Source organism: Nicotiana tomentosiformis, chromosome 11 (genome assembly GCF_000390325.3).
Source record: "Nicotiana tomentosiformis chromosome 11, ASM39032v3, whole genome shotgun sequence".
Lineage (NCBI taxonomy): Eukaryota > Viridiplantae > Streptophyta > Magnoliopsida > Solanales > Solanaceae > Nicotiana > Nicotiana tomentosiformis.
Window position 1 is genome coordinate 96,936,780 of NC_090822.1, and position 21,259 is coordinate 96,958,038.

The 21,259-nt window shown below is 38.9% G+C and overlaps 2 protein-coding genes across 7 annotated transcripts in view; one reads left to right on the forward strand and one right to left on the reverse strand.

Annotated features, from left to right (window-relative positions):
- Positions 1-117: 117 nt before the first annotated feature.
- Positions 118-20,435, forward strand: LOC104098545 (uncharacterized). Of its 5 annotated transcripts, none has more exons than XM_009605318.4 (20): positions 119-369; positions 706-1,967; positions 2,220-2,420; positions 3,200-3,304; positions 3,399-3,464; positions 3,539-3,697; positions 4,103-4,177; positions 4,289-4,432; positions 6,214-6,283; positions 6,367-6,494; positions 6,627-6,683; positions 7,313-7,498; positions 7,612-7,704; positions 7,804-7,889; positions 7,968-8,034; positions 8,123-8,189; positions 8,297-8,433; positions 15,810-15,901; positions 19,198-19,264; positions 20,032-20,435. In XM_009605318.4, exons 1-20 carry the CDS (start codon positions 354-356, stop codon positions 20,212-20,214), a joined length of 3,261 nt encoding a protein of 1,086 aa, XP_009603613.1. In that variant the 5' UTR covers positions 119-353; the 3' UTR covers positions 20,215-20,435. The 5 variants fall into 5 exon arrangements, with proteins under 5 accessions (XP_009603631.1, XP_070044034.1, XP_009603613.1 ...); XM_009605313.4 differs by having other exon boundaries at positions 120-369; positions 4,256-4,432; XM_009605336.4 differs by lacking the exon at positions 19,198-19,264 and having other exon boundaries at positions 118-369; positions 4,256-4,432.
- LOC138900687 (uncharacterized mitochondrial protein AtMg00810-like) overlaps positions 10,887-21,259 on the reverse strand; it is a 65,686-nt gene continuing 55,313 nt past the window's right edge. Inside the window, exon 2 of one of the 2 annotated variants that reach the window (XM_070187937.1) lies at positions 10,887-10,954. The gene's annotated coding sequence lies outside the window, so the exon portion shown is untranslated. Of the gene's footprint in view, positions 10,955-15,130; positions 15,721-21,259 lie in introns of those variants that run through there. The other variant, XM_070187936.1, reaches the window with a different exon arrangement.

The window sequence follows — 21,259 nt, forward strand, 5'->3', positions numbered from 1 at the left end:
GTAGTTTTAATATAGTATAAATAAATAAATATAAATATAATATAGATTTTTGTCACGAGGGCAAAAAATGCCTCTCTACAGTTAGTGAACTGGTTCAAATTTATTATTAATCTAATTAAAATTTGCTTTTACAACAAAATTTCGCAACCCCTACTGGCCGTAAAACCCACTTCCGCCATTGAAATCATGGTAAAAACTAGGAGTAATAAATCAAACACCGACGAAAATCTGAAGACCTCAAGAAGCAGAGATGCTAACAAAATCTCAAAATATTCACAAAACCAACCATTCATTCTCGGAAGTGACGATGCCTGTTATGAAACTACGGAATGTGACGCCTAGCAGTAGCTGAGATGGGAAATTTTGTTGGTAAGAGCATAACTCAATCATATAAGTACTATTTTCTCCTTTTTTTGGTTGTAAAAACAATCATTGAGTACATTCTCCCCAGTTTTCCTTTGCGATTTGTCTAATTTAAAATAATCAGTGAGTGCTTGGTTTATGATGCCACTTGCATGTAAAAGAAACAAAATAGAGGAGTTGACTTTAATAATTTTGGAAACAAAAAAGAGAAGTCGACTTTAATATATAATGTTGGATGTGGAGTTGACATCCTCAATATATTGCAGTTTTCTCAGTTAATGTCACAGGAACCTCATTGTCTCTCTCACAAATCCTTAGTCGTCTCATTCTATTTCAATACAGTTATGGATAGAGAGTTGACTCAGCTCCAAGTTGACCAGATGGAGGCCATTCTCGGGCATGAGTCTGAGCCATTTGAAACCTTTATTTCCGATCACATAGAGAGCTCCAAGGAAAAAGATTCGGAGGCTAAGTCAATGTTCGAGAGGATGAAGCAGAACGATCCTGACTCCTTTGCTCTTAAGCTTGCTGAGTTTCTTGGCCCTTCCCACGACCTTTATTACCGTGAAGAGTGTGCTGTTCTCCTCAACAAGTTGCTTACTGATGACAATGATGACGACTTATGCACTTGGCGCAATCTAAGTCTCTCCACTCAATCCACCATCAAATGTATAATCCTTAATCGTATGAGCCTGGAAGAATCAGAATTCATCATGCTAGAGCTCAGTAACACCGTTTCGAAGCTGGCTGCTTCACTTCTCCCAAATAACAAATGGCCTGAATTATTTCCCTTCTTGTATCAATGCCTCACTGATGATTCAACTTCAAACAATTACTTAAAATTTTGTTCTTTCTTAGTATTTGGGATGCTAGCTGACGACATAGGCGAAACAATAGTCCCTTGCATAAAGAATTTGCACCCACTATTCCTTAATACACTGAATGATGATACCCTCTTTCTCAACGTGAGGATCGCTGCCACAAGAGCTGTGATCAGCTTCATTCAGTGTGTACCGGCCAATTCAAATGAGAATGAGCGGTTTCAAGATCTATTGCCATGTATGATGAGGACATTGACTGATGGGTTGAGCATAGGTGATCAGGAGGATCTAGCACGGTATGTGCTGGATTTTTTTATTGAGTTGGCGAAGAATGAGCCTAGGTTCTTTAGGCGGCAACTAGTGGTTGTTGTGGGTTCAGTATTGGATATAGCAGAGGACGAGAAATTGCAAGAGGGGACAAGGCACTTGGCAGTTGAATTTTTGATAACATTGGTTGAGGCTAGGGAGAGGACACCTGGGATGATGAAGAAGTTACCGTTGTTTATTAGCAGATGTTTTACAATGTTACTGAATTTATTACTAGATATTAAGGATGACCCCGCTTGGCATAATGCCAAGGATGTGGATGATGATACAGGGACTACAAGTAACTACCATGTTGGTAAGAAATGTTTAGAGCGGTTTTCAATTGCATTAGGAGGTAAGTCTATTAGTTATATTGCTATAGAGCAGCTGTGTGCTTATGCGGCTGCCCCAGAGTGGAAGAAGCGCCATGCAGCTCTCTTTGCACTTGCTCAGATTGCTGAAGGTTGCTCAAAGCTGGTACAACAGCTGTCTTAGTTTATTTACTATGCCTATGGTTTGATTATAACGGATATAATATATTATTTCAAGTTGTAGCATTTAAGAGGTGTTTTTTTCCCGCTGGCATACTGCTTAAATTTATAAGATAGTTTGCCCCTATTGCTCTACGTGAATGCTTTACACTATGTTTATTGTTTGAAGTTATCCCTTTGATTTATTTATTTTCATAGGAAATTACCTCAGAATCATGGCTTTCTTTTGCTACTACAGGTGATGATTAAGAATCTGGAGCAACTAGTGAATATGGTTCTTAATTGTCTCCAAGATCCTCATCCTCGAGTCAGATTGGCTGCTTGCCAAGCAATTGCCCGGTTGTCGAAATTCTTCTGTCCAAATTTTCAAGAACAATACCATAACCAAGTAGTTCCTGCATTAACTGCAGCTGTTGATGATAAACATCAACGAGTGCAGGTTTGTCCTATGTGATATGTACTATTCCGGGATGCTGCAAGTTTTCCAAAGAACAAAAGCAAGCTAAAAGAAGACTAGATTATCATTGAAACACGAAACAACCAACAAGGAGGTCTCAAACCATACAGTTGAAGATCTTTAATACACATTTAATTTTTAAAATTGTATTTTATTATATTGGTAAAGTCTATTTAATTTAATTTGTAAAATTATGTTTTAATCCATAAGAGAATTTTGATTCCACGGCTGTCGGAGTTGGCTCTTAATCAAATCGCTCATCTTATTGCATTCTGCTAGATCTTGTTATGTAATTTTGAGATACTCTGAGGAGTATCTTTGCTATATATGGCTTCATTTGCTTAGTCATAATGCTTGTTCCTAACAGGTCCTCAAGACCTCAGCAATCACTTTTGCCTTTCTGAAATGTGAAGCTAATTAAGGATGTATTTCGCAACATCCCGTCTAGAATTTCGTACAATTAGTTTTGTTTTATTATATCTAATACATTGGCTGCGGTCGTGTGTTTATGAAAATTTTATTTGATGACATTATTTTTGTTGCAATAAGAGCTTTCTTGCTGAATTACGATAACGTTTAGTGATTGTAATATATGAGATTATAGAGGAAGTAATTATTACTAAATGTCAGGGGAGGTATCTAGAGAGTACCCTTAAATAAAGTTTTGAAAAAATACATAAGCCTAAAGATATGGTAAATGTGAATCCAGTCAGTTGCTGATGCCAACTAATTTAGTCCTTTTACTTTTTTGGCTTTTTTAGGCATGTGCCGCGGGAGCTCTCTCAGCTTTCTATGGGTCTGACAAACCAGAAACTTTGATACCTTACCTAGATGGAATAGTTAACAAACTGCTTATACTTCTACAGGTGTGCAAATATAGATACCACCAAATTACAGAGGTATGTCACTGCTAATATGTGCAAGAGACTAATAGTGTCTTTTTTGTTGCTTGAAATGCAGAATGGTGAACAAATGGTCCAAGAAGAAGCATTATGGGCATTGTCTCGTATAGCTCAATGTGTTGGGGTATTAACTGGTGCATTTATTCTTGACTCAGTTCTTTATGCTTAAGTTAAGGCTGATATATTGTACGTCAACAGGAGCACTTCCGGACCTATTATGATACTGTTATGCCACACTTGAAAGCTGTATCAATAAAGACAGATCTTAATCTCATTCTTCGTGCCAGAGCAATGGAGTGCATAAGCTTTGTTGGGTTTGCTGGTGGGAAGGAGAAATTTAGAGAAGACGCAGAGCAGGTCTTCTTACCAACTATTCCCAGTACTGAACACATATTTATTAAACACCTACATTGATGCCATACTCATAGGATACTGAACACATCTTTTTTAGTTCCTCACTCATGGGATGCTAAACACGTATATTGATGCCATTGACTGGGATTGCTTTGTGTTTGTGTCATTTGTTATGCTTTGTCAGATGGCTTTACTGTAGTCAAACCATAATATAGATTACTCTTGTTTGATTTACTAGTTCTTTCAACAATTATGTGCAACAAAATTATGACAGTGATACCTGTCCGCCTCTCTTGGCATTGTTTTTCTTCTCTTGGCGTTTGCTGGGGTGCACTTATTGTCTTTTGGTCATTTCTCAACATAGAACTTACTTTTTATTTGTTTCCTATTTTGTTGTTGTCATTAAAGGTTATGGAAGTGCTTATATCATTACAAGGATTACAAACAAATAGGGATGATCCTCCTACTAAGTACTTGCTAATAGTATGTGTAAATCACTTAATTTTAAGATCAGCTTTCTTTTTAGATTTTCCGCTTTTTATTTTCTTAATTTCATTGCAGGCATGTACTAGAATTTGCAATTGCCTGGAACAGGATTTTCTTCCTTATATGAGTGCAGTCATGCCGTTTATGATTCATTGTGCTCAACTTGAACCCGATATGACTATCTTTGCGGGGTTGGTCCTGCGCAGCTACGCTCTGACATTAGAGGAAGACTTCTACCCATGGATTCCCCAGGTTGGTGTTGCTCTCAAATGCACACACAGTCGACAAATAATAAAGAAGTGAGTCAAGTATCGTTCCCATAGGGACTTACGATTAACTTTTAACCATATTAAACTAATTCTGAATATCTAAACTAGAAAGGTTGCTTGATTATTGAGAATGATTATGACTACTAAAAGTTTGAAGTAAGGAAAATAATTTGATCAACACGCATAAAGGTTTTGGATTCTAATGGGAGATAGTATTCTAGAGTTATGGCATATCTAACAGTCCTGTTGAATTCTACAATTAAATTGACAAGAAAAACTGTACCCACAGAAATATCTCAATTTCTACTCACCTATTCATACCAGGAGGTCACGGGTTCAAGCGTTGAAAACAACCTCTTGCGAAAATGCAGGGTAAGACTGCGTACAATAGACCCTTGTGGTCCTACCCTTCTCCGGACCCCACGCATAGCGGGAGCTTAGTGCACCGGGCTGCCCTTTTTTTTCTATTCATACTAGTCTAACACCTACACAGTGTTGTCAAAGGCGCGCTTAAGCCCTGAAGCGAGGGTCAAAACATGTTGAGCGCTTCGTTTCGCTTTGCGAGCGCTTCAGTGTCGCATCAAGGCTCTAAGGCATACTTTTCCTTGCCAATGAGTGATCCTGAAAGGGCGACACTAAGCAATTGATATTTTATTTTGTCGTAAATTTTTTTCAATTTCTTTGTCCATATATTTGTTATTTATGCTTATAATTATTGGTCTTGGATTACATATACATATTTTTACTTTTTCTCCAGTTGTGCCTTTTTTTATTAAAGCTCACGCTTTATTTCCGCTTTGCGCTTAAAGCCCCAATAGACCTTAGAGCCTTTTTGCGCTTTTTGCCTTTGATAATACTGCACCTACATGCCTATGTAATTAGAAATATTAAGAACACAGTAAATCCTGTAAAACAATTAAGAAAGGCAATTAAGTATATTTCTATCTTAATTATGAATAAGGTCCCAAAACTTGTCCTACTCAATCCTATTACCATAAAGAAATACTTTTTTCAAGTTCACTTCCAGATTTGTAGGATAGTATTCAATTGAGATAAAAAATCAAATAATTAAGCTCAAGATTGAATAAATAATCCAATATGATAAATCAATTTGTCAAATCAAAATTCAAATATCAACAACCGTGTAGAACCATCAACCATAATCCTAGAAATAAATAAACTAGCCACTCATGTTCTTCAATTTGTCAAATAAAAATCCACTCAGCTTCAGGCCCAGAGCGCGGTACTCGCGCTTTGAACTTGAAAATAGCTCTGCCAGAACTCTCGCTGCGAGGCTCACCTCGGGAGCTCAGGTTCTCTTCCAGGTCTGCAGCACGCGATGAAGTGCGCATTTAAGGGACTTTACTGCAAAGTGTGAAATTCCAATACTCAGAAATTCCTCCTCTCGCGTTCTGCGAGGAGACTTTTCTAGCCCGGTTCCATCTCGGTGCGATGGTCATGCGTCGCCTGACACCTCTGTAGCCCAGAATTTTCCCCTTTTTCTTTCCAATTTGTTTCAAAATACCGCTAAGGCATTCCATTAACAACTGGTCCATGTAAAACAATTATTGAGCGTAGTTGATCATATTTAACACTAAATTCAACCAAGGAGAGGTAAAATTGGGAGAAATTTAACACAAACACATTCAATATGCCCAACATCATTTGGCATGAATAATCACCTGTCCATTTTCTTTTTTCTCATGTGCTGTTGAGTGAGGTCAAATTCAGCAATTGATATCAATGGCTTACTGCATGAATCAGGTTGTTTCAGTCTTTGTTCCACTTTTGAAATTCTATTACCACAATGAAGTCAGGAATCAGGCTGCTAAAGGTGAGAATTCTCGTGATTTTATATGGTTTCTTTGTTTTCATGTAAATCCCAACTGCTGATGCCATTTTATTTGTTTGTTTAAGCCATGGCCCTCCTGTTGCGTTCTGCTAAATTGGCTGTTGAGAAAGGGATTGCTCAAGATGAAAGTGAGTCATATTTCACAAAGTTGTCAGGCGATATAATATTGTCTATGGTAGAAGCTTTGCATGAGGTTGTCCTTAACATCAGTATTTATGTTGTTTCTTATTTTCTTTTCTTTTTTCTTTTTGGGGTGAGGAAAATGTTATAAGTTCAGACTATTTGGATAAAGAGAAAGTGACACTTGATTTGTTATCTCGTGCAGGAGCCTATGACAGAAATATGTGCAGTCATGTTGGATGAATTGTATAGGTGCCTGCAGGTTTGGTTATGTCTAATTCTGTTTCCTTAATATTCTTGATCTAATTGTGCAGTGTTTTCCTATTTTGTGGTATCTTTCTTTTGAGCTGTTCATGTTCCAACTTGATCACACTGTTGGCCTTTACGTTCTACACAGTTAATAACTTCAGTTTCTTCTCCTTCAATAGAGATCTAAACAGAAATCTCGACCAGACTCTTATCAGTTATATTCTGCTAGAAGCAAAAGAAAGCTTAGGACATCTCTTATACAGAGGAAGACACGAGGATCAAGTAAAGTAGGAGCTCTCTATTTAATTCTTCGTATGTGTGTGAATTTATACCTACAAAGACATGCTTAAACTTTAATAAAATGCTATTGACGTGTGGAATCAAATTTACGGCAGATAGCGCAATCACAAAGTTCTCTTGGCATGACTAGGTAAAACTAGTGAGTCTGACAAACTGGCTATTAACTTTGTATTAGATTGACTCTATAGAGAAACTTTGTTCCAGTAAACCCCTGTTAATCCAACGTATATATGGCTGTTGTTTAAAATTTTCCACTAGTACTGTCAAAGCGAGAAATAGCAACAGTGGCAGAAAAAGGGATATAATTTTCAGGTTCTGTGGTCCTTCTGTTTCTTCTTTCAGATCTGTGGCGCACTTCTCAATGAAAGTCAGCTTCGCCGGATTGTGGATGAGCTAAAGCATGTCATTACAGAAAGTTCAAATAGAAAAGGAAAACTCGCAGAGAGAGCAAAAACAGAAGATTTTGATGCTGAGGAAGCTGAATTGCTGAAGGGTGAAAAAATGCAAGAAGATCTAATTTTCTCCCATGTATGTTCCTTTTTAAGAATGAAGTTTAGATACAAGTGACACACTGTTGTCTTTATGCGGTCTTTCACTTTGGTTCTGCAATTATTCTTGAATAAGGTAAACTTTTTTATCAGGTTGGTGCAATATTGGATACATTGATAAAAAACTTCAAGGCTGCTTCCTTGCATTTCTTTGACGAGCTGTCGTCATATCTTTTTCCTATGTGGGTAAGTTCGGGACATGATAAGCACGGTCATTCTAACTCTCTGGTTTGTTTAGTTATCTATCTTATTGTTTATTTTTCGATTTTTCTTGCTTCTATGAAGGGCAAAGATATAACAGCTCAAGAGAGACGTACATCAATTTTTATCTTTGATGGTCTTGTCGAGGAGTGCCCTGAAGCGGCTCTAAAGTGGGTTTGTCTGTATGAGTTTTTCTTAAATGGTTGGAGTCAATGTTTTGAAATAAAACTATTTCCCATGTCAACTAGGTACTGTGATGTATTTCTACCTTTGTTCTTGGATGCAAGCAATGACGAATGCCCGGCTGTTAGACAGGTTTGCGTATCTTAGTGGTTGTCGAGAGATTTTTTTATTCAAGTTTCTCACCATATGATTTAACCAAATACCATTATGTTGTGCTCAGTGTGCTCTTTATGGACTCGGGCTTTATGCGGAATATGGTGGTTCTGTTTTCAAACCTTTTGTTAGAGGTATGATAACGTTGAATGTGATATTGAGATCCTTCTCGTCATGTGGAACTGGACGAAAGTAATACTATTTTTTTTTGTATTTTACTAAATATTGCGACCTGATTCAGAGACTACTTCAAGGATCAATGTAGTGATAATGCATTTTCGGGCTCGTGAACTTGAGAATGAACATGCATATGATAATGCTGTTTCTGCACTTGGTAAGATATGTCAGTTTCACCGGGAAAATATTGACTCAGCCCAGGTTTGTCCTTCTCAAATCCCTAAAGTTTATTTGTTTATGCATTCTTATGACTTAATGGTCATTTATACTTGGGTTGGAATTCCGAAATGTAAGGTGTACATTTAAGATCTTTAGTGCCTACTTCATTGCATGTATCAACTAGTTTGAAACCTGCAATTATTTTTTTTATCCATCCTAATATCCGTCTTAAAGCAGTTGCATTAGTCCTATAACTTAACAATTGCATTAGAATAGGATATAGTAGTGTGATGAACTTCTTAACCATACGTGTACAGATCTAGAAGAGTTTCCAGTAATACCTCTCTTATTTATTTACTTATTTCATCCTTTATTTGGTGAGTGTTTTAGTTAACCCGACAAGGCGACATGGATATTTTTGTTCTATGCAATTTAATATGATTAATAATTTAATAAGTGATCAATATGCTTGTAGCTGAGATTGAGATGTTGAGATGGATGTGTGGGCATACCAGGTTGGATAAGATTAGGAATGAAGTTATTCGGGATAAGGTGGGAGTGGCCCCCTTGGAGGATAAGATGCGGGAGGCGAGGTTGCGATGGTTCGGGCATGTTGAGAGGAGAAGCATAGAGGCCCCAGTTAGGAGGTGTGAGAGGTTAACCTTGGTGGGTATGAGGAGGGGTAGAGGTAGGCCAAAGAAGTCTTGGGGAGAGGTGATTAAACAGGATATGGCGCTGCAGGAACTTACTGAGGACATGACTCTTGATAGGAGGGTGTGGAGGTCGAGAATTAGGGTAGAAGGTTAGTGGGCAGTCTATTGTTTCCCTTCGTCTTCTTCCGTTCGACATCATTAGTGCTAGGTTGTTATCCCTTTATTCTTAGATTGCTATTACTACCGTTTAATTGTTACCTTGGCGCCGACCCTCTTTTTATCTTGTTGTTTTTGTTTATACTTGTTGTCATTATTTCTTTTTATCTTTTCTTTAGCTGAGGGTCTTCCGGAAACAACCTATATGTCCTCCAGGGTAGGCGTAAGGCTGCTTATATCTCACCCTCCCCACACTCCACTTGTGGGATTCACTGGGTTTGTTGTTGTTGTTGTTGATCAATATGCTTGTAATTTCTAAGCTTTCTAGAAATTGGTTCCTAATTGCATAATTGTTTCCATTTTGCTAGTTATTGAGCCTTTTTTTATTTTCTCTTTCGGTTGTTTTCCAGATTACTTAATACAGTTGCTCATATCGTACTCCCTGCAGAGTCCTTTCCTTTCCTTCCGTGGAAAAAAGGAAAAACAAATTTTGTTTTTGCATATACATGTATACTGAGCTTGCTCCATTTTCTCTTTTAAGTTATACTTGCTAAAAGAGATCCCTTTGAGTTATTTCCTTTTTGACTTGCTACAGTTATCCCATATTATATGACAATATTTGACTTGCTTATATGTTTATTTATGGTAGTGGAAGAAAATACTAACGTAATAGCCGAAAACATAGTTTGATAGATATCGTATCACATCAACGTTTAAAGTTTGAATTTTCAATAATCTGAAACAACAACAACAAACCCAGTGAAATCCCACAAGTGGGATCTGGGGAGGATACAATGTTATCAAAGGCGAAAAACGCAAAAAAGCTCTAAGGTTTGTTGGGGCTTTAAGCGCAAATAAAGCGTGGGCTTTAAGGAAGAAAGGCGCAAATAGAGTAAAACTAGTAATATGTATGTGTAGTCCAAGACTAATATCTATAAGTATGAATACCAAATATATGGACAAAAAAATTGAAGAGAATTTACGATAAAGTGAAATATCAATTGTTTAGTGTCGTCTCTTCAAGATTACGCTTATTGGCAAGGAAAAGCATGCCTTAGCGCCTTGATGACAACACTGAAGCGCCCGTTAAGCGAGGCGGAGCGCTCAACGTGTTTTGAACCTCGCTTTAGGGTTAAGCGCGCCTTTGATAACACTGGGAGGATAAAGTGTACGCAAACCTTACCCCTAACTTATGACGTTAGAGGGGTTGTTTCCGAAAGACCCGGCTCAAGAATAGTGAAATTTTCAATAATTTGAAATATTCTTGAAATTGGTGAAAGTGTCAAAGTTGTGAAATATCAAAGTTTGATCGTATTGTGAAACTTTGATATTCTTGAAATATCAAAGTGTATTCGTATAGAATAGTATTTATTTGTGAAATAGTGTCAAACATTTTTAGACTTCCCTAAATTGGAACAAATAGAACATCTAATTTATTTTACCATGAGATATTTTAGTGAAAAAGCCGAAAAATCCTCACATATGGTGATTGGTGCTATATTGTATTTGCCTTTGGTTAATACATTCTAACAAGGATCTGTTTCATTGTGCATGTGCTCCTCAGGCGAAATATACTAAAAACATATAGCTTTTGATCATTCTAGATGTGAGAAAGCACGGGAGAAAATATATTATTGATATTAGATACTCAATACAATACAAGAGGTCCTTATTTATAGCTAGCTATACTCTACAAGGACATATTACTCCTATTTCAATGTGGGACAAGACTACATTATGTACATATCTGTAAACTAACACTCCCCCTCAAGCCAGTGCATACAAATCATATGTACCGAGCTTGTTACATATATAACCAATACGAGGACCAGTAAGGGATTTGGTGAAAATATCTGCAAGTTGATCATTCGACCTCACAAACTTTATAGCAATCTCTCTTGAAAGTATCTTTCTCTGACGAAGTGACAATCAATCTCAATGTGTTTAGTTCTCTCATGGAACACCGGATTTGATGCAATATGAAGGGCAGCTTGATTATCGCACACAAGTTCCATCCGATTGATTTCACCAAATTTCAACTCCTTGAGCAATTGTTTGGTCCAGACTAACTCACATGTTGCCATAGCCATTGCTCGATATTATGCTTCTGCACTAGACCGAGCAACTACATTCTGTTTCTTGCTCTTCCAAGACACCAAATTTTCTCCTACTAAAACACAATATCCAGACGTAGAACGTCTATCAGAAGGTGATCCTGCCCAATCAGCATCTGAGTATCCAACGATCTGCTCACGACCTCGATCCTCAAACAGTAACCCTTTGCCTGGAGCCGATTTTATATACCGAATAATGCGGACAACTGCATCCCAATGACTATCACAGGGAGAATTCATAAACTGACTTACAATACTCACAGGATAAGAAATGTCGGGTCTAGTCACTGTGAGATAATTTAATTTACCAACCAGCTGCCTATAGCTTGCAGGATCGCTAAGCGGCTCCCCCTGTCTTGGTAGAAGTTTAGAATTCAGAGTGTCAACAGGTCTGCAACCTATCATCCATGTCTCCTCGAGAATGTCTAAAGCATATTTTCCTTGAGAAATAACAATACTTGAACTAGACTGAGCAACCTCAATACCTTGAAAGTACTTCAATCTGCCTAGATCCTTAGTTTGGAAGTGCTGGAAGAGATGCTGCTTCAGATTGGTAATACCATCCTGATCATTGCCAGTAATAACAATATCATCAACATAGACTACCAGATAAATACAGAGACTTGAAGCAAAGTACCGTTAAACACAGAGTGATCAGCTTCACTACGAGTCATGCCAAACTCCTGGATAACCGTGCTGAACTTATCAAACCAGGCTCGAGGAGACTACTTTAGACCAAAAAGTGACCGACGCAAGCGACATACAAGGTCACGAGACTCCCCCGAGCAACAAAACCAAGTGGTTGCTACATATAAACCTCATCCTCAAGATCACCGTGAAGAAAGGCATTCTTAATGTCCAGCTGATAGAGAGACCAATGACGAACCGCAGCCATGGGTAGAAAAAGGCGGACTGATGCTACTTTAGCCACGGGAGAGAAGGTATCACTATAATCGAGCCCAAATATATGAGTATATCCTTTGGCAACAAGACGGGCCTTAAGTCGATCAACCTGGCCATAGGGACCAACTTTGACTGCATAAACCTAACGACAACCAACAGTAGATTTACCTGAAGGAAGATGAACAAGCTCCCAAGTACCACTTATATGTAAAGCAGACATCTCGTCACTCATAGCCTGTCGCCATCCTGGATGAGACAACGCTTCACTTGTAGACTTAGGGATGGAAACCGAGGACAAAGAAGATATGATAACTTAAACCGACATAATGGGGATTAGGATTAAGAGTGGTCCGTATACCTTTTCGAAGTACAATCGGTGTACTAGGAAGAGACAAGTCCGCAGTAGGAACAGGGTCAGGTGCAGGACGAGAACCAGCTGGGCCTGATGTAGGGCGTAGACGACGATAATACGTCAAGAGTGGTGTTCCTGTGGCCGGGGATCTAGGAAGAACAACACTAGACTCCTCAACGGTTGGTATGGGTGAAACTTCTGTGGTCGAAGGTGGAAGATGAGCTATAGTAAACTCCTCAAAGGTCGGTATAGGTAAGACCTCAGATATATCATGGTGGTCAGCAGAGGTAAAGAAAGGTTTAGACTCAAAAAATGTGACGTCAGCTGGCATAAGGTACCTACGAAGATCAGGGGAATAACAACGATATCCCTTTTGAACACGAGAATAACCAAGGAAGACATACTTAGAACACAAGGAGCTAACTTATCTTTGCCAGGGGCTAAGTTATGAACAAAACACGTGCTCCCAAAAACACGAGGTGGAAGAGAGTATAAGGGTGACTGGGGAAACAATACTGAATGCGGAATCTGATCCTTGATGGGAGATAAAGGCATCCGAGTAATCAAATAACTAGTTGTGAGAACTGCATCGCCCCAAAAATGCAACGGAACACGAGATTCATTAGAAGTGTGCGAGCAGTCTCAATAAGGTGCTTATTCTTTCTCTCTGCAACCCCATTTTGCTGAGGGGTATAAGGACAAGATGTCTGATGAATAATTCCTTGAGAAGTCATAAACTGCCGAAACTTAGAAGATAAATATTCTAAGGCATTATCACTGCGAAAAATGCGAATAGAAACACCAAATTGGTTTTTGATTTCAGCACAGAAACTCTGGAATATAGAAAATAACTCAGAACGATCTTTCATTAAGAAAAGCCAAGTACATCTTGAATAATCATCAATAAAACTAACAAAATAACGAAATCCCAAGGTTGAACTGACTCTACTAGGACCCCATATATCAGAATGAACTAAGGAGGTGACACGACTCACAATCTAATGTAGACAAACTAGATAAACTAGGCACCATCTCCTGAAGTTTGGATAAACTCGGATGTCCTAAACGTCTGTGGATTAGGTCTGGAGGATCTGTAACTAGACATGTTGTGGTAGGACTGAGTGAGTTAAGATAGTAAAGGCCTTCTGATTCACGTCATGTACCAATTGTCTGTCCCGTACTGCGGTCCTGCATAATAAAAGAATCGTCAATAAAATATATACCACAATGGAGGGCACGAGTCAAACGACTAATAGATGCAAGACTAAAAGGACAACCAGGGATATAAAGAACGGAATCTAGGCTGATAGAAGACAAGGGATTAGCTTGTCCAACTCCTTTTGCCTTAGTTTGACATCCATTGGCTAAAGTAACAGTGGGAAAAGACTGTGAATATACAATATTCGACAAAAGTGATATATTACCAGAGATGTGATCAGAAGCGCCTGAGTCCATGACCCATGGTCCAAGAGTACTAGACTAGGAAACCCAAGTAAAAGAATTACCAGCAACAGAAGTATGGGTCTGAGCTACCGAGGCTACTTGTGGAGATGTCTGCTTACTTGCTCGATACTGAAGGAGCTCATTATATTCTTCTTTAGATAAAGAAAATCCCTGGTTACCTGTAGTCTCGGTTTGAGCTGTGTAAGCATTTTTGGGTGGACGACCATGTAGGGAATAACACATTTCACGAGTGTGTCCAAGTTTGTGACAATAAAAAACACTTGGTCTAGATCTTCCAAAACGACCTCCCCTCGTCTATTTTTCAAAGTTTGAGACGCCCGAACATCCACTGTCTGGGATGCGAGAACAGAGGAATCAAGTATCTGTGATGAGATCACTGGGTGACTTGGTGCTGCAGCAAGGCGGAGTAATCGAGAGAATACTTCATCAACTGTGGGGACAGTCGGACTAGCCAAAATCTAGTCGCGTACTGAATCAAGATCATTAGGAAGTCCAACGAGGGTATGAACTAGAAGCATCTTCTGTCGCTGCTTTTGTTGTTTTTCAACATTAGCAGAAACTGGCATCAACTTTTCAAATTCCTCCACGACTGCCTGTACTTGACCCAAGTAAGTAGACATATCTAATTCCTGCTTCTTTAAGTTTGTCATCCGCGATATCACATCATAGAAGCGAGATATGTCATTAGTGTATAAGTTACGAGCCTCTTTGCCCAAACCAAATAACATGTCTGGAATGGACGAAACAAGGGCATCAACTTGGACTCAATAGATCGCCACAAGATGCTACATATCTGAGCATCGATTTTTGCCCAAAGTGCTATTGCCTTTTCATCTCCATCGCTAGACTGTTTGATTAGATGATCTTGAATACCTTGACCTTTACACCACAACTCGACAGATGAAGCCCAAGCTGAGTAGTTTGAACTTCCCATTAAAGGTTCCGGGATAATCATAACACTAGAGCTTCCACAACTCATGTTTCTAAACCCAAAAATATCAAATCCCAAAGACAACGTTGCAAATTATTACCAAATAAGAGAAAGAATCAACTGTAATCCACTGAAACAGAGTAAGGAAATAATGTAGTCATCGGAATCTTACTGTAGCTGCTGGAAAAAACACTGTTCACGCCGAAAAAATATAAAAGGTGGTCGGAATTTGGTGTAACCTGGATGGGTAGGCTCGGAATTCCCTTGCGAACAATCTGTCCCAAAGAAATTTTTCCAAAAAGTGACCAGAAAGGGCCCCACGCGCCGGCGCGTGACGTCGGAACTTCACCGGAAAAATTTCTTCCAGCGGCGCGTGGTAGCGCGTGAAGGGTCTTTTGACGGAGATATTTTTATGGGTTGGTCGCCGGAGGCCGATCTACTTCGTGGCGGTGTTGGTTTTTGCACAACACTGACGAAAAATGGTTTCTTTTTTTTTTACTGCGGCAAACCTGTGTTTGCCGGAAAAAAGACTTCCGGTTGACTGATTTCTCTTCCCAGAGTCGCTGGAATTTATGCACAGCGATAAATCTCTCACGATTGCTCTGATACCATGTGAGAAAACACTGGAGAAAATATATTATTGATATTAGATACTCAATACAATACAAGAGATCCTTATTTATAGCTATACTCTACAAGGACATATTACTTTTATTCCAATGTGGGACAAGACTACATTATGTACATATCTGTAAACTAACAGTAGATAAAGTGACGTTTCTCGGATGTACATCATGATCTTGTTATAGTTTCTTCACAATTCTTATTCCAATTTCTTTTGATAGATTATTCCGATTTGGTTGAACTGCCTGCCTATAAAGCGTGACTTGCATGAAGCCAAATATGTTCATGACGAGCTATGTTTGATGGTTGAAAGGTATTGGATTATTTTGCTCTAGTTTTCATCTTCATCTGCTCCACTTTACTATTTCAGATCTTCATTATAATTTGTTTCATATATTTTATTCAATAAATCTAGAAAAGAAAGATTACAATATGGGGACATGATTAGATATGTTTTTTTGGTGTACTCATGAGGACATGATTAGATATGTTTTCCATGGATAAATTATGTGTTCTTAATGCCAGCATGCATACGTTCCAAATAAATTTCCTAATACCACATCTTGGGAAAACTAAGCAATCATTAGCCAAATAAATCGCTTGAGGTAAAATTTTAGTATCCAACTAGTTTTACGAGTTTACTACGATAATGCAACTTGTCATGGCCCAATTTCTCCTATAGGCCGCGATGGCGTCTAACGTCGCCGCTAGGCAAGCCAACGGTGAACTAGCCATGTATTTATTCTTTTTAACAATTTTGAAATAGTTGATTTTCATTTATTAAGTAAGTAAGAGGTGAAAAATTTAATAAAATAAAGCATAAATAAATATGAGAGCAAGTGTGGTGTAATAAATACTCAAAAACCAAATGTCTACTAGCATATTTCCAAGACCTGGTGTCACAAGTGTATGAGCTACTAGTAGAATATACAAAACACTAAACTATTGTCTGAAATAGAGTAAACAGAAAGTAAATGCAAAAGAGAGAGACTCCGAGTGCTGCAGAACGGATTCGGAAGCAGCTCACCGCTAAGCCTCGGGGTATCGGGGGTGCGCGCCGGAATGACTGCCAGATGCACCTGCCTCAGATCCTGCACGATTAGTGCAGAAGTGTAGCGTGAGTACATAAACAACATGTACCCAGTAAGTATCCAGTCTAACCTCGAAGAAGTAGTGACGAGGGGTCGACATTGACACTTATTATGGGCCAATAATAAAATGCAAAAACTCTAAATAGTTATGGAATATGGAAATAATAATAATAATAACACAATAAAAAGCATTGAATAAATGATTCTTTAATTGATAATAAATTCCAAAATCTTCATCTAACACATACTAGTTCCAAATCACGTACGGTTATTAAATAAATTATACCTCTCAAGCCATAACATAATATCAAGTGTAATCGGGTTCCGAGTATTATCACGCATGATTTATGCCGAGGTCGTATTACCCGATCCAAAATACTATGTGCACTGCCGAGGGTCAAACGGCACGAACCATAGATGCATCTATTATACTGCCGAGGCGAACGGCCCGTTCCCATGAGAATAGAGAAGTTTACCTCGCTCGTGGAAGTACTTGTGACGTGAGAGAACATGGATTTCTCAGAGTTATTAAGTATTCCTCAATTCTTTCCCCAAATAAGAAATCTAACTTGGAAGTTTTCTACTTTAAAATCTCTAGTCTCAGCTCTATTCAAGATAATTAATATGCACAACAAGCATGACAGTACAATCAGAGCATGATGTAAATCTAAGACTACCCGGACATCTCATGGAATATAGTTACACACGGACTCTCGTCACCTAGTGCGTATGTAGCTCCCCACACAAATAATTCACAACAAAAATACACGTAAGGGGATGAGTTCCCTCTTACAAGGTTAGACAAGAGACTTACCTCGTTCTCAAGCTCACTTCCGATCCTCAAATACGCTCTAAATCCTCAACTTGGTGCCAAACAATTCGAAACTAGCCAAATATTATATAAATAAATCAATATATACTCAAAAGTTGATAATTTAGGTAATTACCCACCCCTAATTGGAAGGTTCCTAAAATTCACCCACGGGCCCTGATTCTGAAAATTTTCGAAGATAATTGTTACCCATAACCTCACGAACGCAAATATATCATTTTCACCCAATTCTATAATCATTTTCGTGGTTAAATCCCATTTTTATCAAAACCTGGGTTTTTCAACTAAACCCATAATTTTCACAATTTTACATGTTAAAATCTACCCATAATCTATGTATTTAACTTACATTGGATAAAAATTACTTACCTTCAATAGCTAGGTGAAAACCCCTCTCCAAGAAGCTCCAAAATCGCCCAAGAGATGAAAGAAATGAGTCAAAAATGATCTAAGTCCTGACTTAAATGTACCTCACTGCCCAACGGTTTTCGCACCTGCGGTGCCACTGTCGCGCCTGCAGCTCCGCTTCTGCGGACAAAACCTCGCAAGTGCGGACTAAGCCCAGGTCTGCCTCCTTCGCTTCTGCGGACAACGGCTCGCTTCTGCGAGCCCACTTCTGCGGCGTACGCGTCGCACCTGCGACATTCCCCGCTTCTGCCATCGCCTGTCTCGCTCCTGCGCCTTCGCAGATGCGGTCCACGCCTCGCTTCTGCGATCACTGGGCAGTCCACGCCAGGCCGCTTTTGCGGTCAAAAGCTCGCACCTGCGGCCAACCAGAACTAGTGCATCAGGAGTTCTATTAAGTCCAAACTTGGTCCGCGCATCGTCCGAATGGCACCCAAGGCCCCCGGGGCCCCGCCCCAACATACCAATAAGTTCGTAAACATAAGACGGACCTGCTCGACCTCTCGAAACACGGAAAACAATACCAAAACTAAGAATGACACTCCAAACCAAATTGAATCAACTTATGAACTTCAAGTTCTTCCAACTTGCTCCGAACGCGCCGAATCATACTTAAACTACTCGGAATGATACCAAATTTTGCGTGCAATTCTTAAATCACCATACGGAACTATTCCCGGGCTCGCAATCCCAAACGGATCTCGATAACACCAAAACCAAATTTAAAGAACTTGAAAAACCTTCAAGGTGCCAACTTTCAATATTAAACGTTGAAACGCTACCGGGTCATCCAAAACCCGATACGAACATACGCCCAAGTCCAAAATCATCATACAAACCTATTGGGACCGTCAAATCCCGGTTCCGAGGTCGTTTACTACAAATGTTGATACAAGTCAAACTTAACCCTTTTAAGCCAATAATAAGGAACTAAGTGTTCCGATTTCAACCCGAACCCTTCCAAATCCTGAACGTTCCGCAAATCATAAAACAGTAAAAGCACATACTTGGAGTCTTATTTAGGGGAACGGGATCTAGAAAGTAAAACGATCGGTCTGGTCGTTACACAACTAGAACAGTTTTGTTTTATTTGTTCTAGCAAAATTACGTCAAGATTATGTTTTAATAATTGATATCTCGTTATAAACTACATTTATTTAGTGCCAATCTCTTCGTGACAGTGTAAATTTAGTTTAACTTAAGTTTGCAGACTCTTAAATATAATCTGACGTATTTATGTGTTTTAGTCTTCACTGTTTTACCAAAGCTTCTGACTTACAGATCAGACGAAGAACTTTTGGGTCACAACTATCTACACCTTCCAAAAGTTATTTCAGTTTTTGCAGAGGTTAGTTCAAAATCGCAGCTAGCAGGTGTTAGAATGAGTTGTTTATTTGTCTTTGATATAAATAATTTCTCAACCGTGATTTTAAGATTTACTTTTGTATGAAAGGCAATAGAAAACCATAATGTAGTGGTATCCATGGGAGTCTCGGACAATAGGTGTGATTTGATTCTCACTGTCCCCCTCTCCCTTACCATTTCCCAGGCCCCTCGTGTAATTGGGAGAAATTGAGGAAAGAAAGGCAATAGAAATCTTATGTATCTAAAGAAAAGACGTGCCTTTTTATTTCTTAATTGCTTTATATGTTAGGCAGTTGACAATTAGCTCTCCGTCTGTCTATTTGGAGGGCTCATATTTAACATTAGTTGATTATAATCTATTGATATGACAGTCTGTCCTCTCTACCCTCAAGGCAGGGGTAAGGTCTGCGTACACACTATCCTCCCCAAACCCCACTCGTGAGATTGTACTGGATTTATTGTTGTTAATACGACAGTCCTAGTGTAGTGTGACATTTACATTTTATGAAGTTCATGCTGATGTAGTCATTAAGAAGGGGATCCTTGGTTCAACGGTAAAGTTGTCTCCGTGTGACCTATATGTCACAGGCTCGAGCCGTGGAAGCAGCCACTAATTCTTGCGTTAGAATAGGCTGTCTACATCACACCTCGGAGTGGCCCTTCCCCCACACTGCGTGAATGCGGAATGCTTGTGCATGCATTGGGCTAATGTAGCCATTAAGTAATTGATACTTGGTTCTTTTGTACTAGATTATATGTGCTGGAGAGGATCTTGCTACTGAAGAAACTGCAAAACGCATGATTAATCTTTTGAGGCATTATCAGAAAACACTACCACCAGTCACCTGGGCATCAGCATGGTCATTGCTATTGCCTCAACAGGAGATGGTACTGGAATCCTTTTTGTCACCTGTGGAAGATGTTAACTTGTAACCAATGCACTGAACCTACTAGTCTTGTGAACTTGTGGGAATCAAAAACATTTTTATGCTCAATTTTTTTACACAAATATTTCATTCTTTTGCGGAGTGAGGTCTTATCCGGCCTCTCTATGTGTGATACAGCTCAAAGTTGGTCAAATGTATAAGGATAACAACACTAGTCATTTTGTTCATGTACTTTTTTGTTGTCAAAAGTACTTTTTATTGCGTCAACTCATTTAGACTGAGTAATTGATTTCTAGTCTATAACACACTCTCTTTGTGATATGTAAAGTCTTGTTCAAACGGAGCAAACTGGATTCTTATATAACCTCAATGGTCTGAAACTATCAGCACAAGTAAGCCTTCAATTTGCTTAGATTTAGGACACCATCTCTAGTAAGATAATATCATCCACATATACACTAAGACGATACATTTTCATAACAATGGCTATTGAACAAAAATTAAGAGCAATTGAACTAAAGCAACTAAATCAAGCTCAATGCTTAAGGCCATCTAAGGAGTTAGGTAGTTTACACTCTTTGTCAAAGTCCTCTTTAAGCAACTCTACCCTGCTTAGCAATTGCCCCCCAAGAGCCTTCTCTTCCACTTCATCTTTTGGGGATCAATTTGCCTGCCAATTGCAAGTATTGCTTAGACCTACATTTTTTGTCAACATGTGAATTATGGTACTAGAATATCTGCTTTTTCTAATTTCACCCTGAAACTCCATGTGAGGATTGCAGCACTATGAGTTGTGATTGTTGAAGGTTGCTCAAAGCTAAGTTACTCGGACTCGTGTGCAGGTGTCCGACACGGGTGCGGATCCAAAGGTCGGATCATTCATGGTCTAAATTTTAGGATTCGAGGATACGGATCTAGGTACGGGTGCGGAGATTCGGCAAAAATAAATTAAAAATCTAGAAATATAGTTATAGAGATATGCATAATTATGAGAGATTATATAAAAAACTTACGTGTAACTTGTGCCTTGTAGAGTGTAGTAACTGAGTCATTTAGTTTTCAAGTTGTAGGCAGGCACGTAAACACTCTCC